The sequence below is a fragment of the Anneissia japonica genome, unplaced genomic scaffold (genome assembly GCF_011630105.1).
Source record: "Anneissia japonica isolate Jap-2015-1 unplaced genomic scaffold, ASM1163010v1 scaffold287834_len5846547_cov211, whole genome shotgun sequence".
Taxonomy (NCBI): Eukaryota; Metazoa; Echinodermata; class Crinoidea; order Comatulida; family Comatulidae; genus Anneissia; species Anneissia japonica.
In genome coordinates, this window is record NW_022704992.1 from 766,576 (window position 1) to 777,502 (window position 10,927).

The 10,927-nt window shown below is 34.3% G+C and overlaps 3 protein-coding genes across 9 annotated transcripts in view; 2 read left to right on the forward strand and 1 right to left on the reverse strand.

The window, feature by feature from the left end:
• The first annotated feature begins 22 nt into the window (after window positions 1-22).
• Window positions 23-4,761, forward strand: LOC117105024 (splicing factor YJU2-like). 5 transcript variants are annotated; one of them, XM_033246014.1, is made up of 7 exons: window positions 23-157; window positions 1,188-1,250; window positions 1,777-1,877; window positions 2,585-2,729; window positions 2,891-3,198; window positions 3,648-3,777; window positions 3,884-4,761. In XM_033246014.1, exons 2-7 carry the CDS (start codon window positions 1,227-1,229, stop codon window positions 4,445-4,447), a joined length of 1,272 nt encoding a protein of 423 aa, XP_033101905.1. In that variant the 5' UTR covers window positions 23-157; window positions 1,188-1,226; the 3' UTR covers window positions 4,448-4,761. The 5 variants fall into 5 exon arrangements, with proteins under 5 accessions (XP_033101905.1, XP_033101909.1, XP_033101908.1 ...); XM_033246018.1 differs by having other exon boundaries at window positions 3,651-3,777; XM_033246017.1 differs by having other exon boundaries at window positions 69-93.
• LOC117105027 (39S ribosomal protein L21, mitochondrial-like) lies at window positions 4,533-8,668 on the reverse strand. Its single transcript, XM_033246022.1, has 7 exons — window positions 8,550-8,668; window positions 7,364-7,409; window positions 6,926-7,023; window positions 6,211-6,371; window positions 5,917-5,969; window positions 5,696-5,799; window positions 4,533-4,989 (listed from the first exon to the last, which is right to left on the reverse strand). Exons 1-7 carry the CDS (start codon window positions 8,641-8,643, stop codon window positions 4,928-4,930), a joined length of 618 nt encoding a protein of 205 aa, XP_033101913.1. The 5' UTR covers window positions 8,644-8,668; the 3' UTR covers window positions 4,533-4,927.
• Window positions 8,669-8,729: 61 nt separating this feature from the next.
• The window catches only part of LOC117105022, a 36,255-nt gene continuing 34,057 nt past the window's right edge, over window positions 8,730-10,927 (forward strand). For all 3 annotated transcript variants that reach the window (XM_033246010.1, XM_033246012.1, XM_033246011.1), the window contains exon 1: window positions 8,730-8,914. The gene's annotated coding sequence lies outside the window, so the exon portion shown is untranslated. The remainder of the gene's footprint in view (window positions 8,915-10,927) is intronic.

Sequence of the window (10,927 nt, forward strand, 5' to 3'; positions counted from 1 at the left end):
ACGATAATACTAAACAAAGATACTAGTATCTTAGCTAGAGAGAAAGGAGAAAGAGCTGCGGCGCGGGCAGAGAGAGCAAGTAGACCTGCGGCGGTGTGGCTAGGGTCTAGGCCTGGACGAATTCGGTTAACTTGTTCATTCATATAATATAACCAAGGTGAGCGGATTAAACTCAGTGGTCTGGTCTGATTAATAATATTCTATTTGTATTAGATAACTTAGTCCTTGGTTCGTTAGATTAGTTACTTGGATAGGCCCCTACTACTAGTCTAGTTAGAGGCTAGACTAGGCCTATGAATAGGATAGGCCTAGCTAGCCTAGGCGATCCGAGAGAACCTCCTCTAGGCATAGGCACCTATTAGGGGCCTATCTATTATGATGGATGCAGCTGTCCTTCCCTAGCTAGAGTAGAGGGCTAGCCTAGCTAGGCTAATTTTATTGGAAGCAGGTCAACTTGGCCCCAATTTACTGTTTAAGAATAAGGTAATTATTACCAAAAGAGATATGTTTCAATAAATAGGCCTAGTTGCTGTGGCTAGAAATATGGTACCGTATTTCTACTTCCATTTGCTAAAGGTACGATAATGGCAATGAAGTACCGAAATGTGTGTGACATCATCTTTCAAGACCGGCATTGGCATTGCAGATCGCAAGTTAAATTTCAACAAAATACAGTTGGTCTAGGCCTATCTCTCGATTCGGAGGACCGCAATCTACGTCACAATCTATGTCTATAACTGAAATATCTTTGTGATAGCTAATTCAATACTATTCCTTCAAAGACAAAATTCCAACATTTAAACACCTTTAAATTCCCTCTATTTTTTTTCTTATGTTTTTGTACGCACCTCAAAAACCATTCTCAACAGTAAACGCCCCTGAGCATTTATTCAAATAGATACAGTTATTGGGTATTCTAAAAGACAACTACAGGAACCAGTAATCATAAAAAATGTGGATTAATTTGTATTTTACGCGATTGACGTATGGTACAAAAATTAAAGCATAGTGGTGCTGCCTAGGCTATATGCCAAATCCTATTTTATTATTTATGCCATATGCCTAGTCAAATGTCTACTAATTATTTCATTCTATAAAGTATATATTCTCTCTGATCAGAAGTTGTTTAAATCTTGCTAGGCCTACTGCTACAAAGTATACTAAACTTTCATTACTGTGTTCAACAGGTCATTTTATAGTCAAGAGAAGACAAGAGAACCAGCAATATGTCAGAAAGAAAAGTATTAAATGTAGGTACTCCATTTTTTATAACAAATCAAACTTTGCCACTGAAAAACCATCACGCCTCAAAGCAGGCTTAAAGCTCTGTCCACACCTATATATGATCATGATGTGATGTCATCATGACCATATTTAGGCATGTCATGTTTTTGTCAAATCAAATTTGATAGTGGGGACAGGGCATAAGATATTCTCACAAGATTATTTCTACATGCTTTTTTCTCAGTTTTCATTTCTTGGTTTTTCACTTCTTTTTGACTAATTTTTTATTGTATTGGTGTTTGTACATTTTTATGCATTATATATTTGTACTTCTATTTTTGTATTACAATGGAGGAAGCCGTTGTAGAGGTGTTCATAACCTGTTGGCTTGTATCTGTCACTGTCTTGTGAGAAGTTTATTAACTTAAAAAAATAAGTAAATAAAAGTTATCGTTTGGAGTATGTATCCAATGTTACCATTGGTTGTTTAATGTTACTGTCACAGAAATTGTTACTGTTACTCAAATTGTTATATTAAATGCTTTTTGATAGAAATACTATCCACCAGACTTTGATCCATCAAAGATCCCGAAAGTTCATGCTCCAAAAAACAAGAAGTTCATAGTTCGTCTTATGGCTCCATGTAACATGAGGTATGTTCGTTTATTGTTTAACAGGAGTGGATCCAGAATTTTTACTTTTCAGAATTGATAAGGGAGTAGCGATAACGGGGGAAGGTGCCCCCTACCTGATCTGCGCCTGTTTAAACAAATTTTAAAATCATAATTTTGCATTTAATGTTTCGATGTCTATTGTTATATTATTCGTTATTATGGACATAATTTTTCATTACCATCTTCATTGTCATTGTCCTCGTAATTCTTATCATAATTTACGATCATCATTTTCAATTATCATTATCAGGCATCATCATCTTTTATCATTAATCCAACTAGTTATCATCTCTTTCATCATTATTGCCACAAATAAAATTAAGCATTTTTTAAAATTCAGCTTTAGGCACTAGGGCCAAGGATATGCAAAACAGAGAACTAAATCACTCTTCAAAGTGGCAATCCCATCACAAGACAAATTTACAAACAAAATGCTCTACATAGCATTATGAGGGTGGAGTTGTTTTGGTTGTGAGAAAAAAATCCTGTTACAGTGGCTAGAATTTATTCCAGGACCATGCAATTGGAATGAAAGCATCTTACCACCAAGCTATTCAACTATACCATCATCATATCGGCACCATAGTATCATCACTAAAATTGTGATTTTTATAGGCACAATCATCAACTTTTCAAATTACTTATATTTTTTTTTGTCCATTTTTCTTCCTGTATTCTCAATTCAGGTGCAAAACATGTGGTGAATATATCTACCAAGGGAAAAAATTCAATGCAAGAAAGGAAGATGTGTTGGACATGAATTATCTGGGCCTAAGAATTTATCGATTTTACATCAAATGTCCCAAGTGTGTGGCTGAAATTTCATTCAGAGTAAGCACAATTATTAGAAAATACACTTAATATATATATATACTGCACATACAGTAAATACATGGAATTAAATATTTACGAATGAATATACAGTATATAAAAAAATGAAAATATATATAGAAAGTACATATATAAATATGAAATGTAATGTATCTTTCCAGACAGACCCTGAATCAACAGACTATGTCGTGGAAGCTGGTGCCACCAGGAATTTTGAAGCTGTAAAATTACTAGATGCAGAGGAGAAGAGGTTGAAGAAACAACGGGAAGACGAAGAAGCCAACAATCCAATGAAAGTTCTTGAGAATCGAACTAAAGATTCCAAACAGGAAATGGATATTATGGAGAATATTGAGGAACTACGGGAACTTAACACCAGACAAGCAGATGTTGACCATTTCGGGATCTTGCGGGAAAAGGAAGAGGATATGAGAAGACGCCAAGAGGAAGATGATGAAGCAGAGATTAGGTTAGGCATGACATTTTTTTATACCTTGTTTCGTGAACTTTACACATTGTCAGAGGCTAGAAAAAAAATAGAAATAAAATTTTGTTTTCTATTTGGCAAATAGTTTTGCCAAAAACATCCAGATGAAGAAGAAATAAAAATAAAATTTTATTGGTGAATGTGAACAATATAATAGTGGAATGGTTAAATGCTTACGATATAAATAATTAGGAAGAAATATACAGTCGAATCCAAAATGCCATTGAAATATTGTTCGACTTACAACATTGTTAATGGAAAACACATCAATTTGGCATGTAAAATAAGATCGACTTAGGCACGTTTAACTCATCATTATTTGTTGATGGAATGAAAATTAAATTAATACTATTTAATTGATTGACTATTGGATATCAATTCAATAATCTGAATCTGTTTTTACTAAAACTTCCAATCTAATGTTTTTTTAGGAGAATTTTTGGAAAATCATCTGAAAAAATAATGAAAAGGTTAGATGACAGCGAGAGTGAAGATGAAGAGACACCAGTGCAGAGGATTAAATCAAGTAATTTCAAGAGGCCAACAGATTTCATTCATGAGGTATTAACATTATTGAACTGTCATATGTCAATTTTTTATTTATGTACAAAGCAACTTGAAACAGTTGAGCATGCATCATCTTATCTGGTATCTTAACTCTCTGCAGGACATTGATAATGCGTCAACACAGAACACCAAAAAGCAGAAAGTTTGGGATCGTAGTGTAGGACAGCTATCAACTTCATCATTATCTTCTCTTGTCAAAATAAAAAAAGCACCTAAACACAACAAACCAGCCACAATGGTAGTCAAATCCTCTGCAACACCAGGAACTAATGCGGGGAATAAAACAATATATGGAAACCTCCAAGAAAGACCAGAACCGGACAATACAAAAGCAATCAAGGAACTGCATGGTCAGCCTATAGTTACTGACCAAAGTACTGTTAATAGTGAACAAAGTACAGTTAACCTGTCTAATAATAGTGCACAGGGTTCAGTAAACCTGTTAAAAGTTGATTATGTGCAAAGTAATATTAACAAGTCAAAAGTAGAGAGTGACTTAACAAATGATGATACCAGTGTTATTCTAATGGCGCATATCAAAGAGGGCATGGTAAAGAAAAATGAACTGAAGGAAAGGACCACTGTTAGAGCAAGTGGCCTAGGGCTGGACCTCTTGGGTGGGTATTCTGATAGTGATGATTCAAACTCTGATGCATCTAATTAAAATATCATTCATTACAAATAATGAATCAAAGGCAGTAGCCATTTTTATAGTCAGTAAATAAAAAAAAATAAGTTGATAGCACTTCTTTGACTAATGATACATTTTTATTCACAATCTATGGGACTTCTACCAACTGATTATTTATTACAATGATCACAACCATTCATTTTCCCCAGAATAGTTTTGTAAATAAGAAAAACATACCCATGGTCTTCTGAATGTTTTTTCACTTATAAACCAATTGCAATTACCATACTTCATCTCAATTGTAAAACCAACAGCCATCATTTCATTTTGTACAATAAAAACTTAAATAAATATGCCCAGTGTTTACATTGTTTTTGTTTACAAAAGATTTATGTAGACTTCAAGATGTCTGCTGGATAAATGACTGCTTTTCCTCTCTGCAAAACACCCCATGAAAATAATGGATGTGTCCACTCTGACAAACTTATTAAACTGATTAATAAGTACATGTTACTAAGATACTGGTGCAACCTCAATACTGTTGATTCTCAGGACAGTGTGATTTGCATTTCTTTCTGCAAAAGAAAAGAAAAGATTTCATTGAAATTTATATTTAATTGCTAACCCTGTAAATTTAGTCTAGTTTTATAGGCTACTGTATATTTATTACTGGCTATTATAAGCAATTGATTGACAATTTAAACAAGAACATAGTTTCCATGCCAATTAACTGAACGCATAAATAAAGTAATAACATTTCTATATTCGCTGCATAAACTCATAAATTGCAGTAATGTTACCAAAAAAAAAAAGCCATCCAATTTTTCTATTGAAAGTTGATAATTATTTTATCTTTTTAGGCCTATATTAAATTTTGGAGTAGTGTTTATAGATTTTGCCACAGAAATGCTAGTTGTACAGTAAGCAATTGCAGCATGATGTAGCCACTTGCTGCAACACAGCTAATTACATTTACAACATGCTTAGAAGGATTATTATGGGAGTAAAATTGAAAATAACCACTTTGATATACTACAAAGCAACTAGCTAAGTGACTCATGTCAATTGATTGCTGTACAGGCATGGTTATCTTAAATTATCTGGTTAGCATAAATGCAGGTACTCAGTTTTAGCAACTGCCATCTACTGGTATATTTAAGAATTCTCTTTTATCATAAAATAGTAATTAAAAGTACTGTAATGATGACTGGATAGGAATGAAAAAGATACCAGTCTAAATTTACATTAAACCTTAAAAGAGATATGTATTAATTAACACACCTTTGTATTTCTTGAACCTCTTCCTTCGGATAAACTTGAATATTACAATCTTTGGACCTTTGGTTTTTTCGATAACTGTTGCCTCTACTTTCACAACATCTAATCTGTTTTTAAAGATATTGAAAATGATTATTTAAAAATATTATATTGGGAAAAAAATTATTAATATGTAACAGAATACACTTACAAAATGTACATATTTATACAATTTTAAAATGTACCTAATCAATGGCTTTCCTAGTATTGTGAAGTTTTCCCCGCCTGCCATTAGAACCTGTGAAAATCACATGAAGGAAAAAGCACACAACATTAATCAAACAAAAACAATAAAGTTAAAAATATAAAACATATATTTAAGTTTATATATCTTAAATTAAAATCTAAAGATATATTTTTTTTTCCTGGCCAATTACCAGACCCATACAGTAAAATACCATTTTTAAATTGTTGCATATATTCATTTTAGGATTTAGTAATTTTCCAGATTTAGCCATAAGCATACTCTTTGCATTTACCTTTTCAAGTCTAATCCTATCGCCTACATCAGCGTCAATATGTGAATATGTTTGAATCAAATCATTTGTTGTCACTTTATACTGCTTTCCAGAAATTTGTATAATTGCAAATAGACGACTGTAATTGGCATCTATCTCACTATTAACACTTTGTAATACATCTGTAACAAAAAATATAATAATTTAAACTGATGAGAATAATACATGTTTTTTGAAGTCTCAATGTTTTGGAAATTTATGCAAAGGAAAAGTACTGTATAGCAATTTTATTGAATAAGAAGTCTACCTAAAATATTCAACCAATTTGAGTTGAAACAAAAGGGTGTTGCAACCTAGATGCAGCTATGATATCGGCGTTGGTTCGAAGGGCATGCTAGCCTATGGTTCTGGTGGTGGAACAAGTCTTCACGGATAAGGAATATAAACACAGTGTACACAATTGGCTCATGTGCACTTTAAAGAACCCAGTACATCTTTCCAGACATGTAGGGGGTAACCGGTGTACAAGTCCATACAGCCTGTTACCCCTTTTGCAGGATGTACCTATGTAAACGTAAACAGGTTTTCCTTTAATAGAACTTAAATTTTTTTAAAGTCACCAAATTTTATACTAATAATAATAATAGTAATTGAAGTCAGTAAAGTTTCAGCAAATTAAATGTTTGTGTGCTGGAGTCTGGGGGAGATTATTTTTTCAAATAACCTTGACAATTACCTTTAGGGAAAGAGTAGTGATTTTGTGTAGATGTTGGTAAGGTTGAAGCTGGTTGAAGTTTAGCATACAGTGGTGATATCGTGCGAAATGCTTGACCTCTGGGAAATATGATATAAATCGATCAAGTACATAAAAATACACATTTCAACAATGAATACTGTATAAATGTTGCATGTTGAAACCTTATTATGTCATGGCTTGTAAACCATACAGAATAAAGGTAATAAACGTAATGTTTTCTATGTAGTCTCAATTATTGAAGTGCTTAACATTATTACAGTCAAACATATCAGTACTTAAAAATAAAACTTGGAACTAAATGAGCATGTAATTGTTTTCACTGATGGTGCAATTTTAGCTCTTTCTAGTATTTGAAATTATAAGCATGTATTTCTGAATTTTTTTTTCTTTTCTTTCAACATAAGCATGTAGAGTTACCTTAAACACAAACCACTGTGTACTTCAAATCTGCAACCAGGAAAAGCTGAAACCAGAATCACATTGAAGTGAATTACTTACTGTATATTAAGCAATACATATACTGTAAAGCCTATTTTTTGAAGGAGTGGAGAAAATTGAGAAATACTAGGGAACTCTGTCCAAGGTATGATTAGGCCTAGGCCCTAACACAGAATAAACATATTTAACAGCAAAGTGTCTATACTTACGCCGAGGCGTAAACATTAATCATATGCCCGATGACGGGCTTACGGCAACGCAAGGCATAGTCACAAGAAAGCATTATTCACTGGCTATTTTAAGTGTAAAGATTCCAGAGCAAATATTTATCTCAATAATTTTGTAATTCTTTTGGCGTAACCCGAAAGCTCATTGTGTTCCACTTTATATTATCTGGAGATCTAAATCGTAATTACGCACCTCAAAATCAAGTAATATTTCCCCATCTTAACAAAGACGACCAGTCGAAAATTTTCGACTCCTGTATAGTTACCGCGATACATGCTGCGTAATCAAGGCTGCTTCGAATTGTGGCAGTATGGGCTTTTTTTCGTAAAAATAATCCAGTTTTTGACTTCTGTTAGCCTACAATTATTTTTTTACTTCAATGTGGGTAAATATTATTATAATTTTTATTTTCTGAAATTTAATCTAAATTATATTAACGTAAATGTTGTTGCTAAACTGACCAATCAGCCATATTTTTTTGGTCACGTGCATTAACTTAACGCTGATTAACGCATTCTGGTTACGTTAATTTTCGTGTTTTTTTTTTTTTTTTTAATTTAATTTTTTTTCTTTTAAGTCGATTTTACGAACCAGTCAAATGAAAATAATACTCAACGAAAATTCGTACTCAACGAAATGAGCCAGTCAAATAAGCCCATAGCCTCTCAATTGCTTACGCCTTTGACGTAACAAGCTGCCCTGCGCATGCTCAATAGATTGGTGTAAGCATAGCCTATGATTAATGTTTATGTCTCCGACGTAAGCATACACTGCGTAAAAACAAGAGAGCAACCTCCATTCTAACAACAGTCAGACTCACGAGTCACAGCAACCAGGTTGGAGAGTATTACTATTTACATACAAAGAAACAAAAAACTATGATTTTTTAAGCACATGCCTAAATACTGTATTGTCAATTATAACAACTATTGCAAACCTCGAGAGCCCAAAGAACGAACAAGTCTAGGTAGCATAACACTGACAACAGGCATGGACGCAGCCATCTTTACTACTACTGTACTTTCAAACATGATGGTTGACCGAGCACGTGTCACAGGTCAAGTAATTTTCTCCGCTCGAATAAATTCCGCTCGAACTGGCATTCGCTCGAAGTGGCATTCCCCCCTCGAACTCCATGCTCGAATTGACTGGAGTTGAAGGAGGCCTAGGTAGCCCAGCTTGTAAGAGGAGGGTACATGACATTTGATGAGATAGATGGCATTTGTTTATGATTTCCCGATCTCTCCGCAGTACATCTCTGGATTCCACTGATATTTACCGTAAGGTATTATAAATTAAAAGGTATGTAGCCTAGGCTAGGAGCTAATTTATTTGGTGTGACAGACCAGGCTCCGTACGAAAATGTCCATAGCCTAGCGGCCCTAGCCTAGGCCTGGACTGTTTGCACCGAATTACAGACGATCGGGCACACGAGACGATCGGGCCCAGACGATCGGGCCCAACTAGTGTGGACGATCGGGCCCACCGATGTAGCCGTTCGGGCCCATTTTTTAAAACGGCGGGTAGACGTTCGGGCCCATTTTTCCAAAGACGATCGGGCCCATTTCCTCATGACTTCGGCCGCCGATAATATCGGTCGGGCGAAATTTGTATGGGGCGCCATATGGGCATTATCCCAATCCCACACCCACTATACATCCCACACCCACTGTTCTGCCCCACCAGAAAAGGAAGCAGGAGACAAAATCAACATGCTTTATATTTACTCAAAGCAATGCAAACATCATTGCTTCCTTTTGTCATGGTGGGGCAGTATTGTTTGGAGTCGTCATGGTGTGTGTCTATTTACAGCTAATTCAAGCACAATGCTTTCGTTAATATTTTCTTTTTTTCAGGTAAGAGGGAATGTGGATTCTGGCTATCAAAGCAATATAGTCGTTGAGACGGTCTATTAGGCATAAAAATATAAATTGTTTATTTGCCCTTCTTTTTTTAAAAATGATAAAAAGGGGCTGGTTGAAAAGAGTTTTTTAAACACATTTTTTTATATGTAAAGAACAAAGCAGAAAAAAAGTTTTCTTGCTTTGCCACCCCTATTTTTTTCTCAGGTAGGGGGGGGGGAAAGGTGAGGAGGGCAAACAGACAAACAGCCTTATTATACTTAGGACCTTATAGTAGACCTACTGTATTATTTTCTATTTTATCATTCATTTTTATTTATACTGAGTGATAAAACTGTACTTGAAGGTGTAAACTAAGGTAAGTTTCAGTGAATAATTAATAAATGTAATGTTTTGTGTTGTACAATTTGATATTCAATACAGATTACGTTTATTTGGGTGGTGGTAGCCTGCACCCATGGACTAACACACAATCATGTCTAAAAGTATACATGCATTTTATTTATGAGAGCATTAGCTGCTTAAATGTTTATTTGTTAGACAAATATTAAATAGAATGTAGGGTATTATGTAGTATAATTCAGTGTACGTTAGTGTTATTTCATTGATGTCTTATTGCGTGTTTGAAATCCTGTCTCAAGATGACACATCATCTGTAGCAGAAAATCCCAAACAAGGTTGAGACATTTATATTTATGTATAGCGCCTTTCTTTGCAGATACGAAGCTTTATATTCTACATGACAGAGGAGAATGCATGTATATTATTGACATCGCATGACATTAAAAAAAGTTATCCATATTTTTAATAATCGGGCAATAATCTCACAGACAGTAATATTACAGATATTAAAAGTACTATTACTGTCATAATTTTATTTGGAAAGTGAACATTTTCTTATTACAAAATTGACCTACTTGACGATGGCGAAGTCGGCTTTGTGGGGCGTGTACCCAAACTTGCCCGATTGTCATGACGGTCGCTGTATTAGCAGTTGAATAACCATTAGGCGTTGTCTTAACGCCTCCCTTTTGTATGTGCCAGGTATGTTTATTGGAAGTATCGTTTAGGTGTTACCCTTGCAAAAATAACTATTAACTTCGCTCCTTCCCCGTGAAGCTTAAAGTATGTTTGTTGGACATAAATTGACTGTTGCCATGTTGTTGTAAATAGCGTTGATTGATATTTCCGTGACTTTAAAGGCGTTAGCTTTTAGTCGTGTCCTTTTTAAAATATTATAATTTCAAGCTTAACTCTTCTGTTGAACACAAAATTCGGAAGAAAAAAATATTTTCCGTAAGCTTATCCATAGAAACTGTCCAATTGCTGACCTTTTAAAAATAGTTTTAACATCAGCATCATTCTAAAGAATTTTTTTATTAGGCCGATAAAATGTTGTGATACCTACTAGTAGGCCTATATACAAACAATCTAATTGATGACCTTAGGCTGA

Excerpts from the sequence above, each read along its gene's own strand:
- LOC117105024 (XM_033246014.1), top strand. The coding sequence starts at position 1,227 with ATGTCAGAAAGAAAAGTATTAAAT. Across the intron at positions 2,730-2,890 it reads TGGCTGAAATTTCATTCAGA|ACAGACCCTGAATCAACAGA; the intron begins GTAAGCACAATT and ends GTATCTTTCCAG. Across the intron at positions 3,778-3,883 it reads CAACAGATTTCATTCATGAG|GACATTGATAATGCGTCAAC; the intron begins GTATTAACATTA and ends AACTCTCTGCAG.
- LOC117105027 (XM_033246022.1), bottom strand. The coding sequence starts at position 8,643 with ATGTTTGAAAGTACAGTAGTAGTAAAGATGGCTGCGTCCATGCCTGTT. Across the intron at positions 6,372-6,925 it reads TCACTACTCTTTCCCTAAAG|ATGTATTACAAAGTGTTAAT; the intron begins GTAATTGTCAAG and ends TTTTTGTTACAG. Across the intron at positions 5,970-6,210 it reads ATAGGATTAGACTTGAAAAG|GTTCTAATGGCAGGCGGGGA; the intron begins GTAAATGCAAAG and ends TGATTTTCACAG.